Here is a 19,557-nt window from a genome sequence, read left to right as displayed (position 1 = left end):
ATAATCCTCCTTTCTAAAAAGCATAGCAAAAAGGTCGAATTGAAAAAAGTCGAACTCGAAAAGTATCGAAATAAGAAATAAGGGAATAAAAAAGAACATAGAAAGCACACCTCAAGAAGAAACAAATCACGTGATCAGATCGAGAGAAACGATTGGCTGTCGGAAAAGTGTCCGAAATAATAGTCGCAGGCGTAGTTTACGCCGCTTCCTGCTGACTCCACAAAATGGCCACCATGATGAACCCTATAATTAAACAGCAAGAATAACGTGATCGGTGCTGCGTAAATTCTCTCATTTGCAAGATTAAAAAGAGAATATCTAAAGTGGTTTGTGAGTTTTTCTTATAAGGATTGAAATGTAATTAAATTATTTTTCCACTGGAGTAAGTGAAGTTTTTTTATAATTATAAGAAAGCTGTATATATATATAGTAACGCAAAATTTGCTCTGAACGCAAAGGAGAGATATAGTATAGAGAAGAAGCGTTTGTAAAAAGAAATTAACGACGCTATGAATCAATCAAGAAATTTTACATCACTTCTTAATCCGGGTTATATTCGTGATGCAGCAGCTGCTGCGGCTGCTGCAGCCCAGGCTGTATCCCAGGCAATAGCTAATTCAACGTCCAGGAAACGAGAAGCCGATGGTGAGAAAAAATTTTCTATTCTGTTTAAAAAAAAATATTTACTGCGAATTTAGAATATCGAAAAATTGTAGAATACTAAATTCAATAATGCTGATCAATTAAATATTCACTGGTTTCAATTATTTGCGAAATTTTATCAAATTTTCGTAAAATGTATGTCGCTTAACATAACCTATTTAACTTAGATCGATTTTTGTCATTTTTGTATTCGATCCGAAATTAATGAAATTTATTTAATTCTTTTTCAAATTCAAACATAAAATTAATTCTTAGTTTCTAGATGTGGAATTTTTGTTAAAATATACAAAATAATTAAATTTTTTAAAAGAATAAATACCATTGATTATTTTGACAATAATTGAATTCTTTCAAAAAATTTCTTTAATTTATTGAATATAATCGATTTTCTTAATAATTCTAATTAATAATTTTACTATTAACATTTTATTAAAATTATTGATAGTTAATTAAACAATTTCGTTAGAGTTTTTGTAAACAATTAAAATTTCTTTGAAGAATTTCTTAGAGTTTTTTTTTAAATAATGTAGTTTTTTGAATAATTTTAATTGAAAACTTTGAAAATAATTGAATTAAACAAAGAATTTTTTCAACTTTTTAAAATAATCATAATTATAAAGAAATATTTGATTTTCGAAGTTTATTTAAAATTGTATTGAAAATAATTGTATTCCTCAGGAGAATTTTATTATATTTTTATAAAAAATAATTTAATTTTTTCGATGAATTTTACTTTGAAAGGATTTCTTAATAAAAATTTGTTTCAAATTTTTGAAAACAATTAAAATTCTGTAAAGAATTCAATTATTTATGAAAAAAAATTAAATTTCATTATTTTAAGAAAATAATTGTTATCTTCAAAAGAATTTTACTATTTATGAAAATAATTGAATTTTTAGGAAGAATTTTATTAAAATTTTTGAAAAAATAAATGAAATTCTTTAAGGAATTTAATTATTATTAATGAAAAAATTGAATTCTTGACATGAATTTGTTTCATATTTTTGAAAATAATTGAAATCCTCCGAAGAATTTTATTATTAATGAAAATAATTATTGAAATCCTTCAAAGAATTTTATTTTTTATGAAAATAATTGAATTCTTGCGAAGAATTTCATTAAAATTCTTTGAAAACAATTGAAATCCTCCGAAGAATTTTGTAGTTTAAGAAAATAATAATTGTTATCTTAAAAAGAATTTTACTATTTATGAAGATAATTCAATTTTTAGAAAGAAATTTATTAAAATTTTTGAAAAAATAATTGAAATTCTTTAAGGAATTCAATTATTAATGAAAAAATTGAATTCTTGACATGAATTTGTTTCATATTTTTAAAAATAATTGAAATTCTGTAAAGAATTCAATTATTTATGAAAAAAATTAAAATCCTTCAAAGAATTTTATTTTTATTTTTTTGAAGATAATTGAAATCTTGCGAAGAATTTCATTAAAATTTTTTGAAAATAATTGAAATCCTTCGAAGAATTTTATTATATTTAAGAAAATAATTGAAATCTTCTATAGAATTTTACTTTTTATGGAAATAAATAATTATGAAAATAATTGAATTCTTTTGGAAAATTTTATAACGAATTAAGAAAAAAATTGAATTCTTTCGTGAAATTTATTGATCAAAATTAATAATCGTATTTTTGCAAAGATTTTACTTCATTAAAAAATAATTGAATTGTTTCGAAGGATTGATTAAAATTTTGTTTGAAAATAATTAAATTTTTGCAAAGAATTTTATTATTTTAATTATGTACTTAATAAAAAAAAGGAAAATTAGAAATAAAAAAAAATAATTTACTCTTATTATTGCAATTATAATGTTAAAAAAAAATATTCTTTTCCTAGGTGACGGCATTCAGGAAAAAGAATCCAAGGAAGAGCGTAGGAAAAAAAGGAAATCAAGATGGGGAGGTAGTGAGCATGACAAAACTTTTATTCCCGGAATGCCAACGGTTTTACCAACAAATCTCACTCCCGAACAGGAACAAGCATACCTCTGTAAGTTTACTTTATTTTCATAAAAAAATCCCTTAAAAAATATTTTTAAATTAAGCGCTTTACTTCTTCATAAGAAAATTGTATATATATATAATTTATCTGAATTTTATTTATCTGTGTATAATTTTATTTTTAAAATAATATCTAATAATTGATAACGTAGATGTCAATAAAAAAATAAGTAAGTATATATTTTAATTTCAAAAAAAAGGTCATCGAAGGTAAGAAAAAAAAAAGATAAAATCAAATTTTATAAAAATAATAATTAATAATAAAAATCGAAAAATTTTCAGAATATATTTTTCTAATAAAAAAAAGATTTTTTTTAGATATTTAATAATTCTTTTTTTATGACAAATGTAACAAACAAAAAACATTTTTATCTAACTGTTGGGGTTTCCGCCCCCTCTAACCCGTTGGTTTACAGTTCAGCTGCAGATTGAGGAAATCAGCAGGAAACTACGCACTGGAGATCTTGGAATACCGCTTAATCCCGAGGAAAGGTTTGAACGATACTTAAGTACCAAAAAACAAAAATCCTGCAACCCTCTGCTCAAGGGTCTTAAGAATTTTTCAAAAAAAAAAAAAAAAAAAAACAATTTAAAAAAAAAATGAAAAGATTTATACGAAAAGAAAAGTGGCTACATCTAACTTAGTGGAATACCGATGCTCTGAATAAGGCGGCTTTTATCCAAGCCGCTATCCAACGTCACAGAAGCTGAATTTTGATAATCTTGGTTTGATCTAATCAATTTTTTCTTCTACTAATTTCACTATTTGTTAATCACTGCCATTTTCAAAGAGAAATATATTTAAATTTAAGTAATATTTTTAATTTTTAAATAAAACTAGAAAATTACCAAATTTTTCTTTTAAGTAAATTTTTAAAACACTGGAATCAAATTTGATAAAATTTTAATAGACAAGTGAAAAAAACAAAACAAATAGCAGTGTTTAACAAATAATAGTTGTTCTCTTCCCCTGTTTATCACGATAGATCCGTACATATTACATATTCTTCAAAAAAAAAAAAAAAAAAAAAATATGAAAATAAAATTTCTGACAAAGCAGAAAATCGGATTTGAAAAAAGAAATAATTATGCTTTATGCATATTGTACGCAAGTCGGTAGACGATTTGTTTAGTGCAAAAAAAAAAGCTATCCCCATTTTTCAAAACCCACTAATAAAACAAATTTTTTTCCCGCGCAAATTACAGGATAATTAATCAAATTCAGGCCTCGGATATTATGACTTTTTCCGACTATTTTCAAATAATTTATTCAAAATTTTTAATTAAAATTCTTCAAAAAATTATATTTTTTTTTAAAATTATACCAAAATTCTTCAATTATTTTCGAAAAATTACATTACAATATTTATGAAAAAAAAACTAATTCTTAGAATTGTTTTATTATAATTTTTTAATATTCAATTATCTTCGAACAAAGTAAATTAAACTTTTTTAAAATTACTATTTTAGAATTTTATAATTAGAGAAATTTATAATTAAAATTCTTCAACAATTTGATTATTTTTTTTTAAAAACTCAATTATTTCTAAAAGAGTTTATCAAATTTCAATTATTTTTCAAAGTTTGTACTAAATTTAAATTATTTTTTAAAAAATTTTACTAAATTTCAATTTTTCGGACATTATTTTAATTGTATGTAATTGTAAAACTGTTGTCTTTCAAAAATTATTTAGAAATATATTTAAAAAGTTAATTTTACGAATTTCTTTATTAAAATTTTTGAAAATATTTTACCTTAATATCTTTAAAAAGAAAAATGGACGGTTTCAATTATTATAAAAAATTGAATTTTTTTATAATTAAATAATTGAATTCTTGAAAAACTTTCGGAAAATTATTAAAAGTTAATATAGATAATTGATTTAGAGATGAAATTTAGTTAAAAATTATAGAAAATAATTGAATTTTTGGAATGGTTATAGTTTTAATTTTTAGAAATTATTAAATTTCAGAAGTTTAGATTTTTTAAATTTTATTCCTTGTGAAAAAAAGAAATAAGAAGTATTTAAATATTTATTTAGCAAAATTATACAAGTTTTGATTAATTGAATTTAGAAATCAGGGAAATACAAAAAAAATTTTGTTAAAAAATTTTAAATTAAATAAACGACTTTTTCGACTTTTTTTCTATTTTTAATCGACTAAAGCGACTTTTTTTTGTTTGTTAAAGTCGATCCGAGGCCTGCAGATTACAAAAAAATAAATTTATAATGTAAAAATTTTTCTAATACACTAATCGCATTGCTGTATAGAACGATCTAACGTTACTTTCAGGTCTCTTAATAATCACAATTTTTTCACATATTATCAAATTTTAATGAAACGATTTACTTCCAACAGGTTTAACCTGTTCAGTATTAACTGGACTTATTTCGACCGTTGTATAATCTTTATTTATTTATAATAAATATTATTTATAGTAATAATATTATTTACAATATTATTATTACTATTAATAATAATGATGATAGTAATGATAATAATAATGATGATATTAATGATAATAATGATAATAATAATAATGATAATAATGATAATAATGATAATAGTAGTAATAATAATGATGATAATAATAATAATAATGCTGACAATGATGATGATAATAATAATAATTCTATACAGATATTGACTAATGAAAAGAAATTATTATTTCCTAATAATCACAGGGTTTATCTCTTAGCAGCTGACGTCATGTCCAATTCTGCCGTGCACAAACGAGCAGTCTTCGAGTGGTTACCTTCAATAAATTAATATTAATTAATAAATAAAAAATTTGCACTGTGCCTTACAGCAGAGCGATTCGTTACACTTTGTGATACAAAAAGGCGATCTTGGAAAGAAACAAACTTCCAATATTCAGAATTGGTTTTTCCGCAAAGAGAGATTTACGTGCCCGTGTTTTTTCAAAATAAAAAACAAATTTTTTTTTTGTTTTTTAACTCAAAAGGGGGGAAAAACGAAAGAAATGAAAAAAATAGGAAAAGAAGGTCTGAATTTTTTTTTTTAATCTTAGATTCGAATAATAAAGCTTCTTTTAGGATAATTTGTTCTCTAACATTAAATTTCTTTCCCGATTTAGTTTAACGCGGACAAAATATATTAATTTAATGAGCAATTAAAGAAAAAAGAAAGTACGTTTAGAGTTTACTTTCCGCTTACAGAGCTGGCAGAATTGATCTAAAGAGAAAAAATCAAAAAAAAATAGTTTTTTCAGCAAAATTGTATATTCTTTTATAAATTATATTTTATAAAATTAATTTAGCAATTAATTAATTAATACAATAAAATTTTGCCAACTCTGTTTTATAGAATCAGGTTGCTTGTACGCTAGTACCATCTTTGTTCAGGCAATTTAAAGTAAGATTTTAATATTTTTTTTCCAGATCACCATCTCCTGAGCCGATTTACAGTAGCGATGGAAAACGTCTAAATACACGTGAATATCGTACGCGACGTAAATTGGAGGAAGAACGTCATAATCTTATTCAAAAGATTCTTAAACTGAATCCTGAATTTAAACCACCACCGGATTATAAGTAAGTTTCTAAAGAAGTTGAAATTATTTTCTGTTTCTTTTTTATATTTAATGTGATTTTTTATTTAACAGGCCACCGATTATACGTGTTCATGATAAAGTAATGATCCCTCAAGAAGAACATCCTGACATTAATTTTGTTGGCCTGCTTATTGGACCACGTGGAAATACTTTGAAATGTAAGTATTTTTTTTTTAAATTTCTCTATCCTTGTTTATATTTTTAAATAATTAATAATTGAGCCGTACGTAAAATTCTGACGCCCGTTGAATTAGCTCGGTGGTCAGAATTTTATGTATTACAGGGTGTCTACTGGTCCTTGAAGTCCTGGAATTCCTGGAAATGTCCTGGAATTTGAAAAAATGTCCTTAAATGTCCTGGATTTTGAAATTTTGTCCTTGAATTTTCCATATTTTGCTTTTTAATATTCAATAATTTAAAAATTTTACTCAAATTTAAAAAAAAAATATTTAATCATTATTATTTTTCTATAGAAATTAAGATTTTCAAATTCAATTACTTATGAGAATACTATAATAAAACATGAAGAAATCGATCACTCCGAGTCTTCGACTCGGAGTTATCGATTTCCTCATGTTTTATAATCCATTTAAGATGATAAAGTAATAAAATCATTATTTCATTTCATAAGAATATTGTAACTAAAAATTCCAATTTTTAAATATTTTAATTATAACCCTTTTCAAAATTCAATTATTTCTAAAAATTTACGCTATAATGTTTTTAATATTCGATTATAATTAAAAATTTTAAGTGAAATTCATTTTTTAATCAATTTTTATTAGACTCGACTCTTTGGTAAAAAATCTAAAATTATCAAAAATTCGAAACATTCAAAAATCCGATTTTCTTAAAATTCAACATTTTTTCTTCTCTTTTATGGGATTTAGCTTCATTATTTTTGTGCTTTTGGAAAATACTTTACTTATTAAATTGTGTCGACTCTTTAGTAAAAACTCTTAAATTATCAAAAATTCGAAAAAATTCAAAAATCCGATTTTCTTAAAATTCAACATTTTTTCTTCTCTTTTATGGGATTTAGCTTCATTATTTTTGTGCTTTTGAAAAATACTTTACTTATTTAATAGTCTCGAATCTTTGGTAAAAAATCTATAATAATTATCAAAAATTCGAAACATTCAAAAATCCGATTTTCTTAAAATTCAACATTTTTTCCTCTCTTTTATGGGATTTAGCTTCATTATTTTTGTGCTCTTGGAAAATACTTTACTTTTTTAATAGTCTCGACTCTTTGGTAAAAAATCGAAAATTATCAAAAATTCGAAAAAATTCAAAAATCCGATTATCTTAAAATTCAACATTTTTTCCTATCTTTTATGGGATTTAGCTTCATTATTTTTGTGCTTTTGGAAAATATTTTACTTATTTAATAGTCTCGACTCTTTGGTAAAAAATCTAAAATTATCAAAAATTCGAAAAAATTCAAAAATCCGATTTTCTTAAAATTCAACATTTTTTCTTCTCTTTTATGGGATTTAGCTTCATTATTTTTGTGCTTTTGAAAAATACTTTACTTATTTAATAGTCTCGAATCTTTGGTAAAAAATCTAAAATTATCAAAAATTCGAAACATTCAAAAATCCGATTTTCTTAAAATTCAACATTTTTTCCTCTCTTTTATGGGATTTAGCTTCATTATTTTTGTGCTTTTGGAAAATACTTTACTTATTTAATATTCTCGACTCTTTGGTAAAAAATCTAAAATTATCAAAAATTCGAAAAAATTCAAAAATCCGATTTTCTTAAAATTTGACATTTTTTCTTCTCTTTTATGGGATTCAGCTTCATTATTTTTGTGCTTTTGGAAAATACTTTACTTATTTAATAGTCTCGACTCTTTGGTAAAACATCTAAAATTATCAAAAATTCAAAAAAAATCAAAAATCCGATTTTCTTAAAATTCAACATTTTTTCTTCTCTTTTATGGGATTTAGCTTCATTATTTTTGTGCTTTTGAAAAATACTTTACTTATTTAATAGTCTCGAATCTTTGGTAAAAAATCTATAATAATTATCAAAAATTCGAAACATTCAAAAATCCGATTTTCTTAAAATTCAACATTTTTTCCTCTCTTTTATGGGATTTAGCTTCATTATTTTTGTGCTCTTGGAAAATACTTTACTTTTTTAATAGTCTCGACTCTTTGGTAAAAAATCGAAAATTATCAAAAATTCGAAAAAATTCAAAAATCCGATTATCTTAAAATTCAACATTTTTTCCTATCTTTTATGGGATTTAGCTTCATTATTTTTGTGCTTTTGGAAAATATTTTACTTATTTAATAGTCCCGACTCTTTGGTAAAAAATCTAAAATTATCAAAAATTCGAAACATTCAAAAATCCGATTTTCTTAAAATTCAACATTTTTTCTTCTCTTTTATGGGATTTAGCTTCATTATTTTTGTGCTTTTGGAAAATACTTTACTTATTAAATTGTGTCGACTCTTTAGTAAAAACTCTTAAATTATCAAAAATTCGAAAAAATTCAAAAATCCGATTTTCTTAAAATTCAACATTTTTTCTTCTCTTTTATGGGATTTAGCTTCATTATTTTTGTGCTTTTGAAAAATACTTTACTTATTTAATAGTCTCGAATCTTTGGTAAAAAATCTAAAATTATCAAAAATTCGAAACATTCAAAAATCCGATTTTCTTAAAATTCAACATTTTTTCCTCTCTTTTATGGGATTTAGCTTCATTATTTTTGTGCTTTTGGAAAATACTTTACTTATTTAATATTCTCGACTCTTTGGTAAAAAATCTAAAATTATCAAAAATTCGAAAAAATTCAAAAATCCGATTTTCTTAAAATTTGACATTTTTTCTTCTCTTTTATGGGATTCAGCTTCATTATTTTTGTGCTTTTGGAAAATACTTTACTTATTTAATAGTCTCGACTCTTTGGTAAAACATCTAAAATTATCAAAAATTCAAAAAAAATCAAAAATCCGATTTTCTTAAAATTCAACATTTTTTCTTCTCTTTTATGGGATTTAGCTTCATTATTTTTGTGCTTTTGAAAAATACTTTACTTATTTAATAGTCTCGAATCTTTGGTAAAAAATCTATAATAATTATCAAAAATTCGAAACATTCAAAAATCCGATTTTCTTAAAATTCAACATTTTTTCCTCTCTTTTATGGGATTTAGCTTCATTATTTTTGTGCTCTTGGAAAATACTTTACTTTTTTAATAGTCTCGACTCTTTGGTAAAAAATCGAAAATTATCAAAAATTCGAAAAAATTCAAAAATCCGATTATCTTAAAATTCAACATTTTTTCCTATCTTTTATGGGATTTAGCTTCATTATTTTTGTGCTTTTGGAAAATATTTTACTTATTTAATAGTCCCGACTCTTTGGTAAAAAATCTAAAATTATCAAAAATTCGAAACATTCAAAAATCCGATTTTCTTAAAATTCAACATTTTTTCTTCTCTTTTATGGGATTTAGCTTCATTATTTTTGTGCTTTTGGAAAATACTTTACTTATTAAATTGTGTCGACTCTTTAGTAAAAACTCTTAAATTATCAAAAATTCGAAAAAATTCAAAAATCCGATTTTCTTAAAATTCAACATTTTTTCTTCTCTTTTATGGGATTTAGCTTCATTATTTTTGTGCTTTTGAAAAATACTTTACTTATTTAATAGTCTCGAATCTTTGGTAAAAAATCTATAATAATTATCAAAAATTCGAAACATTCAAAAATCCGATTTTCTTAAAATTCAACATTTTTTCCTCTCTTTTATGGGATTTAGCTTCATTATTTTTGTGCTCTTGGAAAATACTTTACTTTTTTAATAGTCTCGACTCTTTGGTAAAAAATCGAAAATTATCAAAAATTCGAAAAAATTCAAAAATCCGATTATCTTAAAATTCAACATTTTTTCCTATCTTTTATGGGATTTAGCTTCATTATTTTTGTGCTTTTGGAAAATATTTTACTTATTTAATAGTCTCGACTCTTTGGTAAAAAATCTAAAATTATCAAAAATTCGAAAAAATTCAAAAATCCGATTTTCTTAAAATTCAACATTTTTTCTTCTCTTTTATGGGATTTAGCTTCATTATTTTTGTGCTTTTGAAAAATACTTTACTTATTTAATAGTCTCGAATCTTTGGTAAAAAATCTAAAATTATCAAAAATTCGAAACATTCAAAAATCCGATTTTCTTAAAATTCAACATTTTTTCCTCTCTTTTATGGGATTTAGCTTCATTATTTTTGTGCTTTTGGAAAATACTTTACTTATTTAATATTCTCGACTCTTTGGTAAAAAATCTAAAATTATCAAAAATTCGAAAAAATTCAAAAATCCGATTTTCTTAAAATTTGACATTTTTTCTTCTCTTTTATGGGATTCAGCTTCATTATTTTTGTGCTTTTGGAAAATACTTTACTTATTTAATAGTCTCGACTCTTTGGTAAAACATCTAAAATTATCAAAAATTCAAAAAAATTCAAAAATCCGATTTTCTTAAAATTCAACATTTTTTCTTCTCTTTTATGGGATTTAGCTTCATTATTTTTGTGCTTTTGAAAAATACTTTACTTATTTAATAGTCTCGAATCTTTGGTAAAAAATCTATAATAATTATCAAAAATTCGAAACATTCAAAAATCCGATTTTCTTAAAATTCAACATTTTTTCCTCTCTTTTATGGGATTTAGCTTCATTATTTTTGTGCTCTTGGAAAATACTTTACTTTTTTAATAGTCTCGACTCTTTGGTAAAAAATCGAAAATTATCAAAAATTCGAAAAAATTCAAAAATCCGATTATCTTAAAATTCAACATTTTTTCCTATCTTTTATGGGATTTAGCTTCATTATTTTTGTGCTTTTGGAAAATACTTTACTTATTAAATTGTGTCGACTCTTTAGTAAAAACTCTTAAATTATCAAAAATTCGAAAAAATTCAAAAATCCGATTTTCTTAAAATTCAACATTTTTTCTTCTCTTTTATGGAATTTAGCTTCATTATTTTTGTGCTTTTGAAAAATACTTTACTTATTTAATAGTCTCGAATCTTTGGTAAAAAATCTATAATAATTATCAAAAATTCGAAACATTCAAAAATCCGATTTTCTTAAAATTCAACATTTTTTCCTCTCTTTTATGGGATTTAGCTTCATTATTTTTGTGCTCTTGGAAAATACTTTACTTTTTTAATAGTCTCGACTCTTTGGTAAAAAATCGAAAATTATCAAAAATTCGAAAAAATTCAAAAATCCGATTATCTTAAAATTCAACATTTTTTCCTATCTTTTATGGGATTTAGCTTCATTATTTTTGTGCTTTTGGAAAATACTTTACTTATTAAATTGTGTCGACTCTTTAGTAAAAACTCTTAAATTATCAAAAATTCGAAAAAATTCAAAAATCCGATTTTCTTAAAATTCAACATTTTTTCTTCTCTTTTATGGGATTTAGCTTCATTATTTTTGTGCTTTTGAAAAATACTTTACTTATTTAATAGTCTCGAATCTTTGGTAAAAAATCTATAATAATTATCAAAAATTCGAAACATTCAAAAATCCGATTTTCTTAAAATTCAACATTTTTTCCTCTCTTTTATGGGATTTAGCTTCATTATTTTTGTGCTCTTGGAAAATACTTTACTTTTTTAATAGTCTCGACTCTTTGGTAAAAAATCGAAAATTATCAAAAATTCGAAAAAATTCAAAAATCCGATTATCTTAAAATTCAACATTTTTTCCTATCTTTTATGGGATTTAGCTTCATTATTTTTGTGCTTTTGGAAAATATTTTACTTATTTAATAGTCTCGACTCTTTGGTAAAAAATCTAAAATTATCAAAAATTCGAAAAAATTCAAAAATCCGATTTTCTTAAAATTCAACATTTTTTCTTCTCTTTTATGGGATTTAGCTTCATTATTTTTGTGCTTTTGAAAAATACTTTACTTATTTAATAGTCTCGAATCTTTGGTAAAAAATCTAAAATTATCAAAAATTCGAAACATTCAAAAATCCGATTTTCTTAAAATTCAACATTTTTTCCTCTCTTTTATGGGATTTAGCTTCATTATTTTTGTGCTTTTGGAAAATACTTTACTTATTTAATATTCTCGACTCTTTGGTAAAAAATCTAAAATTATCAAAAATTCGAAAAAATTCAAAAATCCGATTTTCTTAAAATTTGACATTTTTTCTTCTCTTTTATGGGATTCAGCTTCATTATTTTTGTGCTTTTGGAAAATACTTTACTTATTTAATAGTCTCGACTCTTTGGTAAAACATCTAAAATTATCAAAAATTCAAAAAAATTCAAAAATCCGATTTTCTTAAAATTCAACATTTTTTCTTCTCTTTTATGGGATTTAGCTTCATTATTTTTGTGCTCTTGGAAAATACTTTACTTTTTTAATAGTCTCGACTCTTTGGTAAAAAATCGAAAATTATCAAAAATTCGAAAAAATTCAAAAATCCGATTATCTTAAAATTCAACATTTTTTCCTATCTTTTATGGGATTTAGCTTCATTATTTTTGTGCTTTTGGAAAATACTTTACTTATTAAATTGTGTCGACTCTTTAGTAAAAACTCTTAAATTATCAAAAATTCGAAAAAATTCAAAAATCCGATTTTCTTAAAATTCAACATTTTTTCTTCTCTTTTATGGGATTTAGCTTCATTATTTTTGTGCTTTTGGAAAATACTTTACTTATTTAATAGTCTCGACTCTTTGGTATTTCAGATTTCTGGGGTGAATTTGTTTAAGTTTTAAAATGATTAATTTCTATTTGAATTCGTTTTTTTTTTAATGTAGAAAATCTGATGTTAATTTAATTCTTTTTTCGTTATGCACGGCAAAAAATATTTAGCTGGATGAACTATAGATTTCACTTTAGTAGCGAAATTTTTCAGTGCTTCAATTAATACTTTCGTTATTCTAGAGAAACTTATCGCTATTTCAAGTAAAACTTTTTTCAGTGTGTAATAATTATTATTTCTTTAAAAAGTATTTAATCTAAAATGGCTTTATAAAATAAGCAATGCAAAAGATGACCCAGATACTAATTGTAATTGTTCTAGCCATAGTTTAAGTCTAGTAATGTAAATTCTATTTAAATTGAGACCATTGAGTGAAATTATTTGAATTTTAGTTAGTTAAATCTCTTTGTTAGGTTATAATAATTATTTCTTTAAAATTTTTTAAATTGTTTAAAATAAGCAGCCCCATACAACATTCCCGCGCGCTTGCGCGCGGATAGTTTGGCTAGTTGTAAGAATAAATGCAATTTTCTATCATTTTATTTAAAACTTTATAAAAATCATTGAAATTCTGCGATAAGTTTTGTTATTTATGAAAATAATTGAATTCTTGCAACAAATTTTATTAAAAATCTTTTTAAAGAATTGAATTTCTGTGAAGAATTTTATTTGTAAAAATAATTGAATTCCAGAGAAAAAAAAAATTATTGATGAAAATAATTAATTTCTTGTGAAGAATTTTATTCAAATTTTTTTAAATAATTGAATTTTTCAGAATTTTTAAAAACTTTTTAAAAATAAGTAAATTCCATCTAGAAATTTCAATAAAAAAAATTGAAAATAATTGAAATCTGACAAAGAATTAAAAAATTTTTTTTTTTGAAATAATTCAATTCCTGTGAAAATGTTTATTTTTAAAAAAATTGAATTCTTGGGAAGAATTTTGTTAAAATTTCCTAAATAATTGAATTGCTCAGAAGAATTTTACTTTTTTACGAAAATAATTGAATTGTTTCGAAGAGTTTTACAAACATTTTTGACAATAATTGTATTTCTAGAAAAAGTGTTGTATTTTACGAAAATAATTGTATTCTATGACCGATTTTATTATAATTTTTCAAATTTATAAAACATTTTATGAAAATTTTTGAAAATAATTGAATTCTCAAGAAAGAAAATAAGTGATTTTTAGCGAAGAATTTTATTCAAATTCTTTTAAATAATTGAATTTCCATAAAAAATGTATTATTTGTGAAAATAATTGAATTCTTAAGAAGAAATGTATTGAAAACAATTGAATTGTATAGGAAATTTTTATTAAAATTGCAATTTAATGAACTAAATCTTGCAAAGAATTTTGTCAACATTTTTTTAAATAATAGAATTCTTTTGTAAAATTTTATTAAAATTGTAGATATCAAAAATAATTGAAATGAGGAAAATTTTTAAAAATAATTGAAATTTGGCCAAGAATTTTAGTAAATTTTTTGAAAATAATTGAATTTTGGAGAAGAGTTTTATTATTTATAAATATAATTGAAATTTTGACGAGAAGTTTTAAAAATTTTTGAACAGAATTCTGCTTTGTGGCAACCCTGTTACACATATAAATATCCTGGAAAAATAAGAAATCTGTCCTGGAATGTCCTAAAAATGTCCTGGAATTTAAAGTCATATTTTCAGTAGACACCCTGAATTATTACTTTCTAGCGGCTCAAGTGTGGAAAAACATGAATGAAAGAAAAAATTCTGTTTTATTTTAGCAATGGAAAAAGAAACGGGTGCGAAAATAATAATTCGTGGCAAAGGAAGTGTGAAAGAGGGTAAAGTTGGACGTAAGGATGGGCAACCTTTGCCTGGTGAAGATGAACCTTTACATGCGTACATTACTGCTAATAATTTGGACGCGGTGAAAAAGGCAGTCGAAAGAGTAAGTGAATATTTTTCTTTTTCCATTTAGTAAGGACGTAAATTGGAAAACAATAAAATAAAAATAACAATTTTTTTTTGCAGATACACGAAATTATTCGACAAGGAGTTGAAGTGCCAGAGGGTCAGAATGATTTACGACGCAATCAATTGAGGGAATTAGCATTGCTAAATGGAACATTGAGGGAAAATGATGGTCCACGTTGCACAAATTGCGGAGCTTCAGATCATAAATCATGGCTGGTTTGTAAAATTGCATTGCTTTTTTCTTAATATTTAACGTGCTGCCTATTCAATTAATCTACTAATGGTCAGGGTGAAAGGTGGATGAATGAAATTATCTAGCGAATTTTCAAGATTCAAAACGATGGTTATTTTTTTCCTACAGTGTCCTGATAAGCCGAATGTGACGAACAATATCGTGTGCTCAAGTTGTGGAGGCGCGGGTCACATTGCTCGTGATTGTAGATCAAAACGTCCTGGAATGGGTGGTCCAGCTGCTGCAGGTTTGGCACAAGCTGGCGATAAAGCGAAAATCGACGAGGAATACATGTCACTGATGGCCGAATTAGGAGAAGGTCCACCACCCGACAGATCGAAGTCTCAAAGGCAAAATAATTCCATTCCGAGCACAAATTATCCTGGACTCTTTGATAGGTATTTATTTTATTCTGTAATTTTCTGACTTTATTTAAAATAAATAGAGTTATTTGAATAGAATTTCGAGTGTTTTGTAAACTAAAATGAAAATAATTGTAGGCAACAAGCTCCTAGGGCGCTGATGGCAGCACCGGCTCATCCCCCGCCTCAGATGATGCAAGGAGGGCCCATGATGCCTCCTCCTGGAATGGCGCCACCGCCACCACCTTGGTCCCAGGGCGATGTCAATAACATGAACGGAATTGCTATGCAGTGGCAACCACCAGTCAGTATGCCACCTCCACCAGGAGTTATGCAACCGCCACCACCTCCTCCTGGCTCCACCAGTCAACCTAATATTCCACCCCTCATGCCTTGGATGCCAGGTAAGTTTCCTTTTAAATGAGACGTGATATGAAGAAAGGTACCTTAGAACCATAGTTGGTTATTCTTGTGATAAACTTACAAACTAAAATGTCCATAACAATCTGCTGGACCCCAAAATACTTGAATAAGTTCCAAACACACTCAAAAAATCATCATCATCATAAAAAAAACCCCGACACTTTTGTTCTCCAATTTAACCCCATTTTTTCTCTCAGCCAATTTCCAAGCACCTGGAAATAATCAACCACCGCCTCCTGGTCAAATGCCACCCACACAAATGCCACCGCCAGGAATGGGAATTCCACCGTGGCAACAAAATCAACAGCAACCAATGCGACCACCACCACCTGGAACAGCACCTCCACCAGGATTTGCACCTTGGCAACCGCCGCAAATGCAAGGTTGGCCACCTGCCGCACCAGTACCACCGCCACCTCAACAACAAACCCCCAATCCACCCGGTATCGATTTAAATTCCCTACCCACTTTACTCGCTCAACCACCACCACCTCCACCACCAACAAGTTAGTCGAATTTTTGGACACCCCAAATTCAAATCGGTAAACTCTGATTTCAATTATAAATAAGAAAATTGAAAAAAAAAATCTGGCCCTTTCATTGTCTCGGTGTTTAACCATTGCCTTTGTAAAAAAAAAGGCAATGATTAAGTTATTAAAAGCAAACGTAGAAATACATTTTTTTTCTATTTGACAGAAAAATTAATTTTTAATAATACAAGAAAACAAATTCTTTTGCCTTAAAAAAATATATAATTAACTGCAACCATCATTTCCGACCAAATTTTTACGAAAACTAGAAGAAAAAATACTTTTTGCACTAATTTCTTAATAAATTGTCATTTCTATATTAATTTTTCCGTTCCTGATATTTTTTTAACAACTACTATTTCTTTAGAGAAAGAAAATCAATACGATTTCTTGATAATTTTAAATTGAGAAGAAAATAAGGTTTTTTTTTTGGTATTAAAGAGAATGCCATAATATAAATAATTAAGTATTAGTTATTTTTTTTGCATTAAACTGGAATATTTTTTTTTTTAATATTAAAAAAATATTTCCCATACAGTTTCACCCAAATTGACATGTCTTGTGTATTTTTTTTTCTATAATCAACATAATTAGCGATAATTAATGTCAACTTGTGTTGAATTACTGTTTTCTTCTTTTAATTTGTATGTAATATGTACTTTTATTATTACATAATAAACATGAATATGTGTTAATCTGATGGGTTATTTTTTTTGAAAAATTAGCTTTTTGAATTGATTTTAGAATTTTTGGCGCTGGATTCAATGGAGACGGATACTTTTCTACAAGACGAATTTTGTATCCTTTGGATAAAAAAGTTATTTTTATTCTGAAACTGGTAAAAATAATCTAATGGCGGATTTTTTTTTATTTCAGAGCTGATTGGGTCAATTTCGATAAGAATTTATTCGATCAATATTCAATTTATTATAATCTAAAATTTTAACTGAAATTCATTTTTAAATTAGATTTATTTAGAAAATTATACGAGAATTCAATTATTTAACTATAAAAATAAATATTTTATTGAATAATTCAATGTTTCTTAAAACTGAATTTTCATAAAGAATTTTATCAACAAATTTTTGAATATAATTGAATTTTCTTGACAAATTTTAATAAAATTTTTAAGAATAATTTCATATTATTTCATTTTTAGAAATTTAATAAAAATTGTATTAAAAATAATTGAAATTATGACAAGAATTTTATTAAAATTTTGGCAAATAATTGAATTTCAAAGAAGAATTTTATTATTTATAAGGATAATTTAAAATTTTGACGAGAATTTCAAAAAATTTTTAAACATAATTGAAATTGGTGCGAAAAATTTAATTATTTTTGAAAATAATTGAATTCTTGAGACTTTATTAAAATTGAATTTTTAAATAATTGAATTTTGACAAATTTTTGAAATGAATTAAATTTTTACGAATAATTTTATTAAAATTATTTTTAAAAAAATTGAATTGTTACAAAAAATTTCATTAAAATTTTTGAAAATAATTTAATTCTTTGAAGAAATTTTAATTAAAAATGAATTGAAAATAATACTTAAATTGTAATAAATAAATTTGTAGTAAAGGTTTTTAAAATACTTGAATTTCTTTGATAAAATTTTAATTTTATCAAAAATCAAAATCAAAAATTTTATTTTTTTTAATAAAATTTTTAACAATAATTACATTTTTCGAGAAATTCGATTAAAATTGTAATTAAAAATAATTGAAATTCTGCGATGAATTTTATTATTTATGAAAATAATTAAATTCCAAAAAAGAATTTTATTATTTTTGAACACAATTAAATTTCTGCGAAGAATTTTATTACTCTTGAAAAATAATTGAATTTCTGCGATAATTTGTAATTTCTCCAAAATTGAATTTTCTTTTCGCGTTTTTAACTAAAATTCTTCTATAAATCCATTATTTTTAATATTTTTTTGAAAAAGTTCTTTGAGAATTTTTAAATACATTTGTTTACAATTCAATTTTAAAAAATTTCAATTATTTGGAAATTCTTGTATTAAATAGATATATATTATTAAAAAATAAAAACTTGAAAAAAATAATTTGAAGTAAAATTGAAATAAACTTTTTTAAAAAAAATTAATTCTTCTACAGAATTGTTTGTTAAAAGTATGAAAAATTAAAATTTTTCAAAGATTTTAATAAGAAACCTTTTCAAAATTCAATTATTTCTAAAAATTCACGCTATGCTTTTAATATTCAATTATAATCTAAAATTTTAAGTGGAATTCATTTTTAAATCTTTCATTATTAGAAAATTCAACTAGAATTCAATTATTTCAATACAAAAATAAATAATTTATTGAAGAACTGAATTCTCATAAAGAATTTTATCAACAAATTTTTAAATAATTGTACTTTTTTGACGAATTTTAATAAAAGTTTTAGGAATAATTACACTTTTCGATGAGTTCCGTTAAAATTTTATTAAAAATAATTGAAATTCAGCATTGAGTTTTATTATTTATGAAAATAGTTGAATTTTTGTAAAAAAATTTTTTATTTAGGCATGAAAATAATTGAACTATTTAGAAGAAATTACTATATAGATATTACAGAAATTTTGAAAAATACTATTAATTCGATATAATAATAATTATGAGAAGTAACAATTCGGTAAAGTTTTAATTTAGAAGAAATACAATTATTTTTTCGATAAAAAGAAATTATAATTAATTCTTATTTTAGATAAAAAGAATTTTTCGATAAATGAAAAATTTGAGTTTTTTCATGCGCCTCGATTATTGATTTTAAAAAAAAAATTGTAAAAGAAAAAGTTTACCTGTTTTCAAAAACAGAATTGTCCAATTTTCTAAAATGGAATCTAAAGCCAAATGCACAATAGCTTCGAGAGAAAATCGTTTGCAAACGCAAAGAGCATGAGTTAGAAAAGGACAGACCTTTTGTTGTCCTTTTCTATCTCATATTCCACGAAACCATTGTGCATTGGCCTATATTTATTGATTTTTTTTCTTTATTATGTTGGCAAAATAACAAGAGTAC

The 19,557-nt window shown here is 24.2% G+C and overlaps 1 protein-coding gene across 1 annotated transcript; it reads left to right on the top strand.

Annotated features, from left to right (window-relative positions):
• The first annotated feature begins 207 nt into the window (after nt 1-207).
• LOC122504762 (splicing factor 1-like) lies at nt 208-17,220 on the top strand. The gene is made up of 10 exons (XM_043615995.1): nt 208-645; nt 2,523-2,675; nt 3,103-3,178; nt 6,091-6,243; nt 6,315-6,421; nt 14,786-14,952; nt 15,036-15,194; nt 15,340-15,608; nt 15,711-15,976; nt 16,193-17,220. The coding sequence occupies exons 1-10, from the start codon at nt 510-512 to the stop codon at nt 16,504-16,506; spliced, it is 1,800 nt and encodes a 599-aa protein (XP_043471930.1). The 5' UTR covers nt 208-509; the 3' UTR covers nt 16,507-17,220.
• The last annotated feature ends 2,337 nt before the right edge of the window (nt 17,221-19,557 follow it).

This window comes from Leptopilina heterotoma, unplaced genomic scaffold, assembly GCF_015476425.1.
Source record: "Leptopilina heterotoma isolate Lh14 unplaced genomic scaffold, ASM1547642v1 Lhet_314, whole genome shotgun sequence".
In the NCBI taxonomy this organism is placed as follows: Eukaryota; Metazoa; Arthropoda; class Insecta; order Hymenoptera; family Figitidae; genus Leptopilina; species Leptopilina heterotoma.
The sequence above is the reverse complement of the archived record's forward strand: the minus strand, read 5'-3'. Positions and strand labels throughout refer to the sequence as shown.

Excerpts from the sequence above, each read along its gene's own strand:
- LOC122504762 (XM_043615995.1), top strand. The coding sequence starts at position 510 with ATGAATCAATCAAGAAATTTTACATCACTTCTTAATCCGGGTTATATT. Across the intron at positions 646-2,522 it reads CAGGAAACGAGAAGCCGATG|GTGACGGCATTCAGGAAAAA; the intron begins GTGAGAAAAAAT and ends TTCTTTTCCTAG. Across the intron at positions 2,676-3,102 it reads ACAGGAACAAGCATACCTCT|TTCAGCTGCAGATTGAGGAA; the intron begins GTAAGTTTACTT and ends GTTGGTTTACAG.